The following is an 18,073-nucleotide window of genomic DNA, read 5'->3' as shown; positions in this document are numbered from 1 at the left end:
ATGTGGTCTCTTAAAAAAAATAAAAGCTCATCTATGTGGCAAGTAATTTCCTTTTCCGGTGTGAATAGTTTTTTTAAGTACCGATTAAGTCCAAATTCAATTGTCATCTCTAGCTTCCTATGATACTTAGCAACATATTCATTTAGCTCGGTTTCAAACCTCTATAACAAACAAGCACCACCAAGGACTCCAACATCACGGGGTTTAAAGTTGTTGGTCCCTCTCTCCCAATCATCCTTTGATGTTCAAGTTCCTAATCCCTTTGTATGACCTTTTGTTTTTGTCTTCTTCTGCTTGCTCAAAAAATATGGGAATTCCATCTAATTAAATTCGTCACCTTAAGTATATTGAAAGAGATTTGATTCTCTCTGTTCTTTCCAATTTTCCATTAATATTGCAATTGGGATCATAAAAAGGACAATTTAAAAGCAATTTTATAAGTGCTTGTAATACTGTTATTTAATAAGAATTAGAGTTTCATCTATGTAATCTGCGTTGATAATGAAAATCTTTATTATGCAAATTAATAAGGTAAGATTCTAATTTTGATTTTTTTTTTCTTAAGAATCAAAGATAGGGTCTTGAAAATTTATAATAACTCACACACTCTTACTCAACCAATTGAACTATATTCCTTAGACAAATTTTAATTTTGATTGATAAAAAAATATTAAAAATACCTATGAAAATGCATTTAGTTTTATCCTTGTAGAAACTGACTGCGAATTTTTGTCTATCCAACACAATAAGACAGACATTGGAAAGCCTTTGCCAACAATTATGTTTTGGCTGGGTTTCCATTATGGTATGGTTGGTGTGGAGTTTTTTTAAATGCAGAGTTCAGCAAAAATGAAGTCACCACGCACAAAATTCCTTGGCGTTTATTGGCATTGGTTGGTATCAGTGATAAGCATTGTGAACTGTGATTACTTGTTATGTGCCTCTTGGTAAAAGGGGTGGAAGACAAGTGCCAAACGTTTAGAACTTAATATTAATATGCCTCCAAGATGTTCACTGTCATGTAAATTGTTTAAGTTAAAATATGATACAAATTTTAAGAATAGAAAAGAAGTTTTTAGAAGTTCATGATTTATCTAGAATTTAAATATATTAGAAAAGTATAAGAGTATTGTTAAAAATAATTTAGAAAGATTTGAGATCTAAGTATACGGTAATATTCTAGAAACTTGATAAGTTTTGTGAAAATGAAAGCATTGAACAATAACTTACAATCGCATACTCTCCACAACAAAATGATGTGTCTCAAAGGAAGAATAAGACAATCATGGAGATAGCTAGATCAATGCTAAAGAAAAAAAAGTTTGCCTAATACATTTTGGGAAGAAGCATTTTACATTTCAGTCTACATACTCAACAGATGTCCGACTAAGACAATTCAAGACAAGACTCTAATTCAAACATGGAGTGGACGAAAGTCATCAGCTAAACATCTAAGAGTATTTGGATTTGTTAGCTACATACATGTTCCAGGTCATAAGATAAGCTACAAGACAAGGCTACAAGAGGAATCTTCTTGGGATACAATACACAATCAAAAGGCTACAAAGTCTACAACTTGCAAATGAAGAAACTCATGGTCAATCGAGATGTTGAGGTTGATGAAAATGCTTCTTGGAATTGGGAAGCAAAAAAAGTCCAAGAAGTGGTAGAAGAAGCAGGTATGCTTAGGTATGCTTCTGTCACCTCTACAACAAGATTCTTCACCAGAGTCTACTCTAAGATGAGTAAAATCCTTGGTGCACATATATGAAATTTGCAACAAAACTATACTTGAGCCTATATACTATGAAGAAACCTCAAAGAAACTAAGCAAAAGCAAATCTAGCTCGAGCACTACAAGACCGAAGAACGAGTATTTACAATGGCACTATCAAAGAACAAAGTTCAAGTTACCAAGGACTAAATTTGGAGTTACTGAAATTTGTATCAAGAAAGAGTGTTAAAATATGATACAAATTTCTAGAATAGGAAAAAAGGTTCTAGAAGCTCATGATTCATTTAAAAGTTAAATGTACTAGAAAAATATAAGATTATAGTTAAAAACAATCTAAAAAGATTTAGGACCTAAGTAGACGGTAGTATTCTAGACTATTGTATAAAGTCTAGAAAAGTCTATGTTTAGAATTATGATGCCTCCAACCTTGTTTGCCTATAAATAGGCTTATAACATCTTAATGTAATGAGTTTAAAAAATAAAGTAAACTCCTTCCATTGTCTAAGAGCTACATAATCACTAAATCATCTACTACTTCTAATTAATATTTCTAACTACACTCCATTCTAAACCCAACTATCAATTATCATCCAATAACTAACTATCTTTCAATTTTCCTAAAATACTAACAGTTTATATTGCATTTGTTTACTTTGTAGTTGCAAAATTTTCCGAAGTATCAAAAGACAGTAGTTTTCTTTAAATGCCAACTTCATATCATTATACATGTGCGGATGTGTCACTTCTTTTTTTTGTTTTAAAAAAAATCCTTCTGCTGTGAAACGACAAATGATCATCATTAACTGAAAAGTACTTGATTAGGACTCAAACCTCATGCAATGCTTGAATTGTATAGATTATAATATGCACATATCAGGGTGCTAAAGTTAAAAAATATAGGTCTACCATATAGAAAATAATCATGCTGAAATTGTTGGTAAATAGTTGCAACTTCCTGTGCCACTGAATTAGCATCTATTACATCGATGTTTTTCATGTTAGCGCAGTATTACATTTAGGATAATAAGTTCTTGAAGAGTGAAGACTGTATTCATAACCAAACATAAAGCACAGCAGCACACCATAGAATTTTTTAAAAAAATAAAGACATGCAATTTTGCTCTTTCCCCCAAACGTTAAAAGATTAACATTGATTAAGACATGAATTAAATAAATTATCTTATGTCACATCACTAAATTTGAGTTATATTAAATTAATTTCTTATTGATCAACGCTTTTTAAATTTGATGGAAGGATCAAAATTATGAATTTCACAAAATTGAAGAACTAAATGTTTCTATTTTAAAATAAGAAGACTAAAATTACAATTTAAAAAATAGAAAGACTAATTTATTTTAAAAAAATAAATTAAGCCTTCAAAATAATCATGCTGAAATTGTTGCAACTTCTGGTGCATTGAATTAGGATCTATTATATCGAGGTCTTTCATGTTAGCACAGTATTACATTTAGGATATGTTTACGCTGAAATTTGGTAAACAATCGCTAGTCTAAGTTAATTGCTTGCGAGACCAACTAGTGAATCTCAGGAGCATGCCATTTGTATGTTCGCTTTAAACGTAAAGCTTTTGATGTTCATCGTTGCAACGAACATTCATTGGTTTTGAGGTTTGCAGAAAGTAAAAATTCTTTGAAAGAATCGAAATGCTGGAAGTAACTTGACAAGGGAAAGGTAAATTACAGAATTTAAAGGACCAACAAGTTCATTCGATCGAATGAGCCATTTAAAAGACAGGAATTATGTAAAATGAAACGTAAATTGCATTGCATTCGAAATGTAAAGTTTACAGGAACTTAAAATGGTTCACAAACATACATTCTCCTTGCGTACTCGTTTCTCTCTGCGCTGGGTACTTTGAGTGTATAAGGATTTGTATATATGATTTGCGACCCCGAAATCTGACTAAAAACTGCTATATATAGACATTCGAAAATAAACTGCCCTAACGGTCGAACACTATCCTAATGCCAAGTGTCCTGCTACGTACACCTTACATGCACATAACTGCTCCTTAGAACGGTTATCCTCATTGCTCGAAGTCGAACTGATTTTGTGAAGTTTTGTCAGAAATTGTGCTAAGTCCAGAAATCTTGCTGCCTTGACTTCGACTCGACCATACGCCAACTCGAATCGCCCAATGGTTCGAAGCCCTTTTTCTTGTCTTAGCCTTGTACTTCGTAAATACTTCCTTGAGCCTGGGAATCCCTTTCAAAAACCTCTTCTCTCTTTTCGATTCGAACAAGTCCTGACAAGATTCTTGCTCTTTAATACGCTTCGAAACTCGAGACGACATCTAATGCGTATTTAGAGCATATTTTAGCTCATCAAAAATATGGGCTAACAAATTGCCCCCAAAAAATGTCTGCTTCGATTCGAGATTGAAGGAAGATGAGAAGTTGACATTTTTTTTTCTCTTCTTCTACCAGTTTTCCTGAAACGGCGTCATGATCGCACGTTCACTGTGTAACCGTCGCCTCGATCTCCCACTACCCATCATTAATTCCACTTTTCTAGGCAAAGTGGGACACGTGTCATGCTGGGGAATCGGAAGGGAAATCTGATGTGATTGATTTTTGACCATTGATTATTATATTGTTTTTTCCCCTTTTAAAAATGAAACTCCATAAATAGCGCCAGAAAACTCCAGAAAACCCTTCAGCTTCTCTGCTTCCAAAACCCTTCTTCTTCTTGTTGTATCTCCGGCGAAACCTTTTCATTTTCAGACATCAACTTACTACTCCTTTCATCATCAACCTCACCGTGTCTCTGAGCTTTGCCATTGTTCTCCGTGAGTCCAAGCTTTTACTCACTGATTCCATCAGTTACCAAACCCTTCGTAAGAATCATCCTCTTTCAAATTTCTTACGATGTCGCAAGAACAATCAGTTCCGTTTGCTGGGAAGTGGCACCACTTTACAGTCAGGACTGATGGAGAAAAGGTGGTTCCAGAACCACATGGTGACGCCGAACAAACAGAAGCCTGGGAATCAGAGGTGATGATCCCTTTCGCAGTGGAAAGAACAGTTTACGCTTTCGGTGGACCCCTGCCAGACCAAGAATCACTTTCGAGTGCAATGAACAAGGTATTTCCCTGCTACCCAACTTGCGAACCTAGGATTTTTGATAGTGAGCCTTACAACTTTAATTGTTTAAGCAAACCCCACAAACTCTTTCGATCCGCCCCGTCAATAGCCCATAGGGATTACCTACCTTGGCTTGATCGAGTCGAACAAGCGTATGAGGATTTCTGGAAGACATATGGCATCTTTGATTTGATACAATTCTCTCGATCTGGTCCTGAATATCGACCAGAAATGCTGATAGCAGCTATGCACTTTTTCGAGTCTTCTACCAACACCTTTCAATTTAAATGTGGTATGATGACCCCCACTCTCTTAGATGTAGCCGCCCTCACAGGCCTTAGGCCTAGCGGAGAAACTTATGACCCCACTAATTCTAGTGACAATATCAAGCTAGTATATAAGGAGAATACCTTTTCCAAATATATAGCTGAACACAAAGGACCCGTCGAAGAGGAGGTTTCTGATGAAGAGCACGTAGCCTTCTTAACCCTGTGGCTATCTCACTATGTTTTTTACACGAAATCCTTGCAAGTAGCCAAAAGATTTATTCCAATGGCATTACAAATTCATGAAGGTCAGAACTTTGGATTTGGACGCCTCTTGTTAGCAGTGCTATACGAATCGCTTGGTGAGGCATGCGATGATCTGAAGAAGTCGAAGGATGGGTCTTCCTTCTTAGTATCTGGGCCTATGTGGCTTCTCCAGTTGTGGCTTAATGCCACCTTCGAACAAGAAATGGGATTAATAATCCCACAAGATTATGCTGAAGAAGTTGCAAATCGCTCGATCGAAGGCCAGAGAGCACTTCGATTAACCCCCAAGACCTTAATTCAAAACTCACAAAAGCTGTTCCTAAAGTACATGAGGATTTTTCTGAGCTTTGACAAGTTTCTTCCCCAACATGCTCCATTCATTAGTCGAGAGGTTGGCCCGGCCTGGTTCACTGACTATTTTCCTGCTGTCGATCCGGACAATGAAGAAGAAGTGAACGAAATATGGTCATTTTACTTGAATCCACAGATCCTGTCTTGTCGTACAGGTGTTCAATCGAACTATTTAGGCCTGGTTGGATACCAGCCTAATTTGGTTTCAAGACAATTTGGCCTCTCGCAAATCCGTCCTAAAAGCTTGTTCGAAGATCCTCGAGACGTCATAAGAGGGGCCAATCTTTCGGAAAAGACTTTCAAGAAGTTTTTGAAGATTTCTCTTGATGAAAACTATAACCTGCATCCTTTTGAGTTCAACCATTCCCACTTCTGCACCATGGGGTTTGTTACCTGGTGGGAGAAATATTATTCGACCCGTTCAGTTGGAGACACTACTATCATGATCTCCAGACTTGAGAGTGGTTTTATACAACCAACGGTCGAGAATATCCGCTCAAACCTTCAGGCTCGAGGTATTAAATTACTTTTGACTTTCTAAATTGATATGTATTTTTGCCTTTTCTAATATTCTTATTTCAGGCAAAACAATCATGACGAAGAAAAGTGCTGAAACGTCTCGAGCTGATGTGAGACCCAAGAAACCCACTGGGGTGAAGATCCAAGAAGGGAAACAAGAAGAGAAGGTAACTCTTCTGAACTTATCTTTTACTCTTAACGTCTTGCCTCATATTTCTTTATTTTTTCAGAGTCAAAAGAAAGATGATAGCATTGATACTACCACGACTTCAAAACGCTCGAAGCATGCGGTCGTCGAATTAGACGAAGAGAAAGATGCAAGTTTTATTTCTAATGTCAATATTATAGCTTTCTTTCAAGTCTATATTCTGACAATTCTTTACCCTCGTAATGCAGGAAGAAAAGGAAAGACCTCTTATAAGAAAAAGAAAGTTACCTGCGACTTCGACCAAGTCTGCTGAACAAACAGAGGCAGGCAATTCCCAGGCTCAAATGCCTAAAAAGAAAAAGAAAGTAAAGCAGGTCGAGCCTGAACCTTCTGTGGCTGTTGAGGGTGGTGAACCAATCAAGAAGAAAAAGAAAAAGACCAAGCCTTCAAAAGAACAAGGTGACAATCAACCTGTTGACGTCCAACCACCTTCGACCGATATTGACGGCACTGAAGTAGAGGCTACTCCTTCTGTTGCTGAGATGGGCAACCCTGTCGATCAACCGGACTCACCACAAGAACAACCTGCCGTCGAGGTATCATCCTCTTAATGTGTTTTAAATCATAGCTTATACGAAACTATTTGTTAACCTTTTTCCATGATAATTCGAATCAGGTACAACAAAATGTTTCTGTAGAAGAAATACCCTCACATGCTCGAACATCTCCCACTCCTGAGACGGATGCAGTGAATGTTGAAGAACAGGGTGAAGGTCAAGGCATTGGATCCAGCAGTCCTCATGGATCGAGTCAAAAAAGTTCATCCGAAGAAAACTTTTCCGATGAAGAGGCCATAGAAGAGGCTGAAGCTGGAGGTTCGGACATTTACCCGGCGTCTTCGACATCTAAGCTTTCCGCTAGCATAGGGATCGCAGAAGATACATTCATTCAAATGCAAGACGAAGACCCTGCTGCAGCCCTTCGACTCCTGCTGACCACAAGTCAAGCCGACATCTCAAGTGAAAAGATTCCTGGTGCTTCGTCCTCATCTGATGCCGAAATAAACTCTTCAGTACGCCAAGATTCTCTGCTCTTGAAGTTATCCATGGAATACGCACGGGAAGATGTGTTTAAATCCATTGAAGAGAACCCCTCTGCTGCCTTTGGGCACCTGAACTTTTTGAAGAAATTGCACAACCCCCTTACCTCTGATGAGATTCTAGGCAAAGTTATCCAAATCGAGGCCATCATTGACCAATTTGCAAGTACTGTGCAGAAAAACGCGAAAATGGCGCCAGACTGGATGCCCAGAAACAGGCACATATCCTTCTGCTCGAAAAAGCCCGAGCTGCTCAACATGAAGTCGAACGTCTCACCAAAGAGGCGAAAGAAGGATCTTCTGAGATCAAAGCCTGTGATGATAACATCTCCTCCTGGGAGGCAACTATTACGGATTTGCTGTCTCAGGTCGATGATCTAAGGCAAAAAATTGTGACGGAGCAGGCCAAACGCAAGGAACTCCAGGAGAAGGCCGCTAATTCGATTCAGAAGCTGGTTGCTGAAAAAGGGAGGGAAGGCCTGAAGGCCTTTAGCGCATCTCAAGCTATAGCAGATGAGGCGAGAGTTATGGAGAGTGCTGACCAGGTCTTAACTAAAGAGATGGCCACCTTGAAGAAACTATATGAGGACTTGGTCATGCACTAGTAGAACTTATAAATTCTTTATTTCGAATTCTGTATTTCGATTCTACTTTTTGATGTAATATTGACAAATGCCCTTTTGTGGCAATTTACTGTTATTGCCATTTTTATGTTTCCAGTATTTTTCTTATTCTATGCTTATTTTAACTTCGAGCAGTGTTGGTTTATATTTTTTCAAATACTTACCATTTATGCTCAAAGTACGTTTCTGAGGGGTTAACTCTTCTAACTCATAAGCACCATTCGAATAGATCTGAATTATTTTAAACGGTCCTTCCCAATTTGGGGACCATTTGCCCAAGGCTCGATCCTTACTATCCATGGGCAGGATAACCTTCCAAACTAAATCTCCAATATTAAAAGTTTTTGACTTTACTTTCTTATTATAAGCTTTAGCAACTCTTTCTTTTTGTTTAGTCAAAACTTCTAATGCTCTCAATCTCTCCTCATCTAAATCAACCAACTCATCTGACATCATTTTCCAATAATGGTCGATTGGAATGTCCATTTGTTTTTGTACCCTGGCTGATTGCAAATGTATTTCGACCGGAAGTACAGCATCATGCCCATAAGTCAGTCGAAATGGGGTAGTATTAGTTGATTCCTTAGGAGAATTTCTACATGCCCATAAAACTTGATCTAACGTTTTATTCCAATTTCTTGGCTTTTGGGCAATGTGTTTTTTAATCAAGTTAATTACAATCTTATTGGCTGCTTCGACCTGACCATTTGCTTGCGCGTAATATGGTGTTGAGGTTAATAATCGAAAGCCAGTTTTTTGGGCAAATTCTTTCATTTTTCGTCCAGTAAAAACTGAACCTTGATCAGTGGTAATTGTTTCAGGAATACCATACCTATAAATAATATGATTTTGAATGAAACTAATTACTGCTTCCTGATCAACATTTGGCAAAGGGACTGCTTCGATCCATTTTGTAAAGTAATCGATACCAACTATAATATAACGCTGGTTCTTAGAAGAAGCAGGCTTGATTTCACCAATTAAGTCCAAAGCCCATCCTCTGAAAGGCCAAGGTTTGATTATGGAGTGTAACTCATTAGCAGGTACATGCTGTATCCCTGCATGCTTTTGGCATTCCTGACAGCCTTTAGCAAATTCTATGCAGTCTTTTAACATCGAAGGCCAATACAAACCTTGTCGAAATAAAAGCCATTTCATTTTATGGCCTGCTTGATGTGATCCACAAGCCCCACTGTGAACATGGGAAACTGCCAAGTATGCTTCTGATTCACTTAGACATTTCAGCAACACTCCTTCTGCAGTCTTTTTAAACAAATCATTTCCCACAATCACGTAATTTAAAGCCCTATATTTGATCTTTCGAGCCACGTTGCCTATTGGATTTTCCAAATATTCAATAATGGACTTTCTCCAATCATTATCTAACATATTGTCAATGGCCAAAATTTGAATTTTTTCCTGGAGATCATTCATGCTTTCATCTTCATTATTTTGTGGTATACTTGCCCCCACAAGTTTTGGCATTGGCAATTTAGTGCTTAATGGCTCTGGTAACACCAGTTTATCTTTTATTTCGATCAACTGAGTTAACTTTTCCTTCGACATTTTGTACCCTGAAGCTATTTGGGCTAAATCATTTGCTTCTTGGTTTTCTTGTCGAGGTATATGCTCAATGTTAATATAATCGAAATGATTCAGAAGAGAACTTGCTATAACAAAATATTTCGCTAAGTGTTCATTAACACATTTGTATTCTTGTGTTAATTGCCTCAACACTAATTCTGAATCACCCCTTATGTTAACATTTCTTGCCCCCAGGCTAATTAAAATTTCAAGGCCTGTAATTAGAGCTTCATACTCAGCCTCATTATTAGAACAAAGCCCTTTGATTTTATATTTGAACTTAGTTGGAACTTTATTGGGGGATATTATTAAAACTCCAATTCCAGTTCCATGTTTGTGTTTCGATCCATCGAAATACAAAATCCAAGGCTCTGTATCGACATAGTCTTGCGGCATCTCGATTACTGAGTGATCTACAATAAAATCTGCCACAATTTGACCCTTAATAGATTTCAAAGGCTTGTACGTTAAAGAATATTCTGTTAATGCTAAAGCCCATTTTCCAATTCTACTGTGTAAAATAGGTTTTGACAACATGTGCTTAATAATATCATAATGAGAATACACATAAACATCAACAGGCTTTATATATTACTTAAGTTTTGCACAAGAGAAATACAAACAAAGACAAAGTTTTTCTATGGCAGTATATCTAGTTTCTGCATCATTTAGTACACGACTAAGATAATAAATTGCATGCTCTACGCCATCATCATCTTCCTGAGCCAACATGCTACCAATGGTCTTGTCAGACGCAGCAATATACAACTTCATAGTCTTGTTTCGACTAGGAGGCATTAACACGGGAGGCTTGATCAGATATTCTTTAATTTCATCGAAAGCCTTTTGATGCTCTTCATTCCATTTGAATGGTTCATCTTTCTTGAGTCGAAGTAATGGCGAAAAAATTTGAGCTTTGCCACTTAGATTCGAAATGAATCGCCTCAAGAAGTTGATTTTTCCTAGCAAAGACTGAAGCTGTTTTTTGGTCGAAGGAGGCTTCGTCTCAAGAATAGCCTTTGTCTTGTTTTGATTTATCTCAATGCCTTTTTTATGCACCACAAAACCAAGGAAATCTCCTGCACGCACACAAAAAGCACACTTTAATGGATTCATTTTTAATCCATATTTCCTCATTCGTTCGAAAGATTGCCTAAGGTAATCCAAATGGCTATCTTCTGAAGAGGATTTGATGATTATATCATCAATATAAACTTGCATAAATGTGTCAATAAAATCATGAAACATGGAATTCATGGCCCTTTGATAAGTGGCCCCAGCATTTTTCAACCCAAAGGGCATAACCACCCATTCATAAGTGCCTAAAGCACCAGGGCATCGAAATGCTGTTTTTGACACATCATCTTCAGCAATAAATATTTGGTTATAACCAGAATAACCATCTAACATGCTTAAAAATTCGAAACCAGCTGCTGAATCTACCAACATTTCTGCTACTGGCATAGCATATTCATCTTTAGGTGTAGCATTGTTTAAATCCCTAAAATCTATGCATACTCTTAGAGTTCCATTCTTTTTAATGACAGGGACTATATTTGCTAACCATTCGACATACCTGGCAGACCTGATGAATTTACACCTCAGCAGCCTTTCGATCTCTTCCTTAATTTTGGACATGATTTCTGGTGCGAATCTTCTTGGTAGTTGTTTTATTGGTCTTTTTCCTTCCTTAATAGGTAATTTCATTTCGACCATTTCTCTGCTTAACCCAGGCATTTCGTGGTAATTCCAAGCAAAACAGTCTTTAAATTCTCTAAGAAGAGGTACCAGCTTTTCTTTTAGACTTGAGGTGATATTGGCACTGATATAGGTTGGTCTTTTTATCGAGCCATCTCCAATGTCGATCTCCTCCAAAGGATCTTGAGCCTGCATCTTTGGCACCTCACTTATGGGATTTTTCTCAAAACCCAGCGGCTCATCGTCATAAATGCAATCCAGTCTTCGATCCTTTGTTTCTTTGTTTTCATGATCTTCGATCCTGGCTTCAACTGCCATATTTTGTTGAGATTCAGCCTCAAAGGCCGTATTTAGTTTATTTTCGGCCATATAAGCCGTAATTCTGGCCCATGCAGTGGCCTCAGTCATATTAATCTTCATGTATATTCCACCCAGTTGGTGGAATGACTCCATCTTCAGAGGGAACAACATCAATTTCCTCCCTCTCCCATATAAACCCATAGGTAGGATGGAGTTTGACAGAGTGGATAACATTGTCACTTGATTCGACAACAGCCTCCTTGTCACCACAAGGTGCTATGTTAGCCAACTTTTTGTCAAAGGTTTGTGCAGTAACATTATCGACCTCTGACTTATAGAAGCTTTGATCCGCCTCTATATTTTCAACAATCCCATCCTCCCTCCAGATAATGAGCTTCTGGTGAAGGGTAGATGGCACAGCCCCAACTCCATGAATCCACTCCCTTCCTAATAGCAAGTTAAAATTAGCCTTAGACTGTATCACCAGGAAAAGAGTTGGTCGAACTATACTGCCTACAGCAACATCTACTTGAATGGTTCCCAAAGAATAGCCAGTTTTACCCTCATAATTCGAAAGCACAATGTTGTGGGCAGATAGATCAGTGTCATGTTTCCCGATCTTGTGGAGCATAGATCGAGGCATTAAGTTAACAGCCGCTCCTCCATCTATGAGCACTTTGTTGATTCCAACATTCTCAACTTTTGCTCTGATGAAAAGAGGTTTGAGATGACTTTTCATCTGAAAATCTAGCTTTTCGAAATAAGCTAATTGCTCTTCCACACAACCATTATTCATAACATAGTAACATACTGGCTTTGGGTCAGCCATATCAAAATGATCGAACTCGCTTTCGATCTCAGTAACTTCAGACTGGACATCATATTCAGATGGCAAGATAGATACCACACAAATGACATCAAAGTCTGGTTCAGAATCCAGTAGATCCTCATCCTCCATCTTATCTTCATCCACTGGAGGCAGGAGTCTCTCTTTTACTGGCCTCCTAGATACTTCTTTATACTGGCCCGTTTGCAGATTCTGTTGGGCCAATTTCTTCTGACGTTGGAACCTACGCCATTGGGTCCTCGTCATAGGATTCTTTCCTCTGTAATTGTTCCTATAAGAGTACTTATTAGCCTCTTGTGGGCCAATTTGCTTCGTTCCACTCGAACCACCTACTTCCATGATCCCTTTGTTGAACCTTATGAGTCCCTGGTGCATCCATTTTTCGACCGGAACTGAACCAGGAGGAGCGAAAGTATTCCTTCGACCAGACTTCTGATTAGTGTTCGACTGCACCATAACCCTTTTGCCTTTATCGAAACGTTGGTTCTGCTTTGCCCCCTTGTTAACAACTTGGTATTTCTTGAGGCCCTCAGTAGCCTCCCTATCACATACTGCACTGCAGCGAGGGCAGAGCATCACAATCTTGTTTTCGAGTTTGCATCTGTTCAAGAAATCAATTAAATCCTCCTCAGCCTGAGGATACACCACCTTCATTTGTTCGTTGTAATCCTCTTCAGATATGTCTTGAACTTGCACCTGAGACAACTCCATTGTTTCGACCATCATTATTTCTTGGGGTTCTGCATAGAGAGTTTCAGCAGCTTTGGATGTTTCAGCATTTGCTTGAGCAACCTTTGGTTTCTCACCAAATTTGAGCCTCCCTTCGTCGAGAGCCTTTTGAACCAAATCCCTGAAAAGAACACAACGTGAGGTTTTATGGCCAAGGAAATTATGAAATTTACAATAACCCCTTTTCTTCTGTTGTTCGATTGGGGGTACTCTCAAGCCCTTAGGAACAACAATTTGGCCATCTGTGACTAATAAATCAAATATTTCATCACATTTAGTTATGTCAAATGTATAAGTTTTGGACACAAATTTATCATTTTTAGGTTCAACAGGGTTTTTTCCATTGGAAGGTCTAAGAAGTTTACAAACATAAGGAGGTCCAGGTTTTAATTCTGCTAAATCAACCTCATTGTCTTCGATATCTTCATAAATAATATTGAACTCCTGGTCACTGTCATTGGTTTCGACATATGCAACCTTTTCCTTCTTGTGGAACTTAGAATTTCTAGCCTTTTCAGCCTTCAATCGTTCGAGTTGTCGAACTCTATCAGCCAATTGAGCCATATCCCTTAAATACTGGGTATCTAATTTCTTTCTAATCGAATAGTCTAGGCCACCAGCAGCCATTTCGACTAATTCATGTTCAGGGACTTGGGTGAAACACCTTGCCTTTAAGAGTCTGAATCTGTTCAAATAATCATCAATTGATTCAGGTGCCTTACGTCGAACGCTGGCTAACTCTTTAAGGCTTATCTTAGACTGTCCCATATAGAATTGCTCATGGAAAATCCTCTCCAATTGGTTCCAATTATGTATGGAATGAGGAGGAAGGGTTGTAAACCATGTAAAAGCATTTTTAGTCAAGGAATTAGGGAAAAATTTCATTCTTAAATTTTCATTATTAGCCAAATCCCCTGCCTCGACCAAATATCTAGCAATGTGTTCGACAGTGGACTCATTTGTCTCTCCTGCAAACTTAGTAAACTTAGGGATTTTCACACCCCTTGGTAATTCTGTCTGTAACACATACTCAGATAATGGAGACACAAAATTAGGCCTGTGTAAGCCTAAGTTCAAACCATTCTGCACCAAAATCGTTTCGACCATTTGAGCCAGGTTATTCTGCCTATCGAAACGGTTTTGTTGAATATTCCCTATTACTTCATCAGCATTTTGGTTCCTATTTACCAATACTATACCAGGGTTTGGTTCGACCTGTTGGGCTGGTGGCTCTATGCGTGCCAATGGTTGTGGTGCTTGAGCCATTTGCATCCCTGGATTGTTAGGCATCTGTATCTCTTGGACAGGCGCCTGTATTTGGATCTGTCGAATTGGTGGTTGCTGTATGGGTGGTGCCCCAAAAAAGTCAGCAATTCGACTTATTTGATTTGTTAACATTTGGTAACTGTCGTTTGTATTTTGAATTAAGGGGTTAATAACAGTTCCTATTTGTTGTGTTAACATGTTAACCATATCATGGTTACTTTCATCCATTTGTTGTCTGAGTGACAAAACGGATGTATTAGTTAAATGTTGAGGAATTACCCTACCTTGATTGCCCGCTACAGATCCTGATGGAGAGGACATATTAAGATTCTCTATATTTGGTTGAGAATTTTGCAACCCTGCCATCAAAGATGTAGGCATGCCATATAGAGGGTTTTGAGGCGGTCGAAAGGTAATCAGAAGTTTGGTCGAAGGAATACTTTCGCTCCTCCTGGTTCAGTTCCGGTCGAAAAATGGATGCACCAGGGACTCATAAGGTTTAACAAAGGGGCCATGGAAGTAGGTGGTTCGAGTGGAACGAAGCAAATTGGCCCACAGGAGGCTAATAGGTACTCTTATAGGAACAATTACAAAGGAAAGAATCCTATGACGAGGACCCAATGGCGCAGGTTCCAGCGTCAGAAGAAATTGGCCCAACAGAATCTGCAAACGGGCCAGTATAAAGAAGTGTCTAGGAGGCCAGTAAAGGAGAGACTCCTGCCTCCGATGGATGAAGATAAGATGGAAGATGAGGATCTACTGGATTCTGAACCAGACTTTGATGTCATCTGTGTGGTATCTATCTTGCCATCTGAATACGACGTACAGTCTGAGGTTACTGAGATCGAAAGTGAGTTCGATCATTTTGATATGGCTGACCCAAAGCCAGTGTGCTACTATGTTATGAATAATGGCTGTGTGGAAGAACAATTAGCTTATTTCGAAAAGCCAGATTTTCAGATGAAAAGTCATCTCAAACCTCTTTTCATCAGGGCAAAGGTTGAGAATATTGGAATCAACAAAGTGCTAATAGATGGAGGAGCGGCTGTCAACTTAATGCCTCGATCTATGCTCTACAAGATCGGGAAACATGACACTGATCTATCTGCTCACAACATTGTGCTCTCTAATTATGAGGGCAAAACTGGCTATTCATTGGGAGCCATTCAAGTAGATGTTGCTGTAGGCAGTATAGTTCGACCAACTCTGTTCCTGGTGATACAGTCTAAGGCTAATTTTAACTTGCTATTAGGAAGGGAATGGGTTCATGGAGTTGGGGCTGTGCCATCTACCCTCCACCAGAAACTCATTATTTGGAGGGAGGATGGGATTGTTGAAAATATAGAGGCAGATCAAAGCTTCTATAAGTCAGAGGTTGATAGTGTTACTGCACAAACCTTTGACAAAAAGTTGGCTAACATAGCACCTTGTGGTAACAAGGAGGCTGTTGTCGAATCAAGTGACAATGTTATCCACTCTGTCAAACTCCATCCTACCTATGGGTTTATATGGGAGAGGGAGGAAATTGATGTTGTTCCCTCCGAAGATGGAGTCATTCCACCAACTGGGTGGAATATATATGAAGATTAATATGACTGAGGCCACTGCATGGGCCAGAATTACGGCTTATATGGCCGAAAATAGACTAAATACGGCCTTTGAGGCTGAATCTCAACAAAATATGGCAGTTGAAGCCAAGATCGAAGATCATGAAAACAAAGAAACAAAGGATCGAAGACTGGATTGTATTTATGATGATGAGCCGCTGGGTTTTGAGAAAAATCCCATAAGTGAGGTGCCAAAGATGCAGGCTCAAGATCCTTTGGAGGAAATCGACATTGGAGATGGCTCGATAAAAAGGCCAACCTATATCAGTGCCAATATCACCTCAAGTCTGAAAGAAAAGCTGGTGCCTCTTCTTAGAGAATTTAAAGACTGTTTTGCTTGGGATTACCACGAAATGCCTGGGTTAAGCAGAGAAATGGTCGAAATGAAATTACCTATTAAGGAAGGAAAAAGACCAGTAAAACAACTACCAAGAAGATTCGCACCAGAAATCATGTCCAAAATTAAGGAAGAGATCGAAAGGCTGCTGAGGTGTAAATTCATCAGGTCTGCCAGGTATGTCGAATGGTTAGCAAATATAGTCCCTGTCATTAAAAAGAATGGAACTCTAAGAGTATGCATAGATTTTAGGGATTTAAACAATGCTACACCTAAAGATGAATATGCTATGCCAGTAGCAGAAATGTTGGTAGATTCAGCAGCTGGTTTCGAATTTTTAAGTATGTTAGATGGTTATTCTGGTTATAACCAAATATTTATTGTTGAAAATGATGTGTCAAAAACAGCATTTCGATGCCCTGGTGCTTTAGGCACTTATGAATGGGTGGTTATGCCCTTTGGGTTGAAAAATGCTGGGGCCACTTATCAAAGGGCCATGAATTCCATGTTTCATGATTTTATTGACACATTTATGCAAGTTTATATTGATGATATAATCATCAAATCCTCTTCAGAAGATAGCCATTTGGATTACCTTAGGCAATCTTTCGAACGAATGAGGAAACATGGATTAAAAATGAATCCATTAAAGTGTGCTTTTTGTGTGCGTGCAGGAGATTTCCTTGGTTTTGTGGTGCATAAAAAAGGCATTGAGATAAATCAAAACAAGACAAAGGCTATTCTTGAGACGAAGCCTCCTTCGACCAAAAAACAGCTTCAGTCTTTGCTAGGAAAAATCAACTTCTTGAGGCGATTCATTTCGAATCTAAGTGGCAAAGCTCAAATTTTTTCGCCATTACTTCGACTCAAGAAAGATGAACCATTCAAATGGAATGAAGAGCATCAAAAGGCTTTCGATGAAATTAAAGAATATCTGATCAAGCCTCCCGTGTTAATGCCTCCTAGTCGAAACAAGACTATGAAGTTGTATATTGCTGCGTCTGACAAGACCATTGGTAGCATGTTGGCTCAGGAAGATGATGATGGCGTAGAGCATGCAATTTATTATCTTAGTCGTGTACTAAATGATGCAGAAACTAGATATACGGCCATAGAAAAACTTTGTCTTTGTTTGTATTTCTCTTGTGCAAAACTTAAGCAATATATAAAGCCTGTTGATGTTTATGTGTATTCTCATTATGATATTATTAAGCACATGTTGTCAAAACCTATTTTACACAGTAGAATTGGAAAATGGGCTTTAGCATTAACAGAATATTCTTTAACGTACAAGCCTTTGAAATCTGTTAAGGGTCAAATTGTGGCTGATTTTATTGTAGATCACTCATTGATCGAAATGCCGCAAGACTATGTGGATACAGAGCCTTGGATTTTGTATTTCGATGGTTCGAAACACAAACATGGAACTGGAATTGGAGTTTTAATAATATCCCCCAATAAAGTTCCAACTAAATTCAAATATAAAATCAAAGGGCTTTGTTCTAATAATGAGGCTGAGTATGAGGCTCTAATTACAGGCCTTGAAATTTTAATTAGCCTGGGGGCAAGAAATGTTAACATAAGAGGTGATT

The 18,073-nt window shown here is 38.4% G+C and overlaps 3 protein-coding genes across 4 annotated transcripts; 1 reads left to right on the top strand and 2 right to left on the bottom strand.

Annotated features, from left to right (window-relative positions):
- The first annotated feature begins 3,500 nt into the window (after positions 1–3,500).
- Positions 3,501–7,513, top strand: LOC102666252 (uncharacterized). 2 transcript variants are annotated; one of them, XM_014766580.3, is made up of 4 exons: positions 3,501–6,239; positions 6,307–6,410; positions 6,474–6,987; positions 7,068–7,513. In XM_014766580.3, the coding sequence occupies exons 1-3, from the start codon at positions 4,625–4,627 to the stop codon at positions 6,702–6,704; spliced, it is 1,950 nt and encodes a 649-aa protein (XP_014622066.1). In that variant the 5' UTR covers positions 3,501–4,624; the 3' UTR covers positions 6,705–6,987; positions 7,068–7,513. The 2 variants fall into 2 exon arrangements, with proteins under 2 accessions (XP_014622066.1, XP_014622065.1); XM_014766579.3 differs by having other exon boundaries at positions 6,307–6,987.
- Positions 7,514–8,696: 1,183 nt separating this feature from the next.
- On the bottom strand, positions 8,697–11,803 carry LOC102665982 (uncharacterized). The gene is made up of 3 exons (XM_014766667.2): positions 10,373–11,803; positions 8,792–10,237; positions 8,697–8,708 (listed from the first exon to the last, which is right to left on the bottom strand). The coding sequence occupies exons 1-3, from the start codon at positions 11,801–11,803 to the stop codon at positions 8,697–8,699; spliced, it is 2,889 nt and encodes a 962-aa protein (XP_014622153.2).
- A 1-nt stretch (position 11,804) lies between these two features.
- On the bottom strand, positions 11,805–15,704 carry LOC106795766 (uncharacterized). The gene has a single exon (XM_014766666.3). The coding sequence runs from the start codon at positions 14,916–14,918 to the stop codon at positions 11,805–11,807; it is 3,114 nt and encodes a 1,037-aa protein (XP_014622152.2). The 5' UTR covers positions 14,919–15,704.
- Between the last annotated feature and the right edge of the window lie 2,369 nt (positions 15,705–18,073).

Source organism: Glycine max, chromosome 14, assembly GCF_000004515.6.
Source record: "Glycine max cultivar Williams 82 chromosome 14, Glycine_max_v4.0, whole genome shotgun sequence".
NCBI lineage: Eukaryota > Viridiplantae > Streptophyta > Magnoliopsida > Fabales > Fabaceae > Glycine > Glycine max.
The sequence above is the reverse complement of the archived record's forward strand: the minus strand, read 5'-3'. Positions and strand labels throughout refer to the sequence as shown.

What these genes read in the sequence shown, in the direction of transcription:
- LOC106795766 (XM_014766666.3), bottom strand. Translation starts at nt 14,918, where the DNA reads ATGCCTACATCTTTGATGGCAGGGTTGCAAAATTCTCAACCAAATATA.
- LOC102665982 (XM_014766667.2), bottom strand. Translation starts at nt 11,803, where the DNA reads ATGACTGAGGCCACTGCATGGGCCAGAATTACGGCTTATATGGCCGAA. An exon ending in CAATTTATTATCTTAGTCGT is followed by an intron (nt 10,238 to 10,372) that starts GTACTAAATGAT and finishes GATATTATTAAG; the next exon opens with CACATGTTGTCAAAACCTAT.
- LOC102666252 (XM_014766579.3), top strand. Translation starts at nt 4,625, where the DNA reads ATGTCGCAAGAACAATCAGTTCCGTTTGCTGGGAAGTGGCACCACTTT. An exon ending in CTCAAACCTTCAGGCTCGAG is followed by an intron (nt 6,240 to 6,306) that starts GTATTAAATTAC and finishes TTCTTATTTCAG; the next exon opens with GCAAAACAATCATGACGAAG.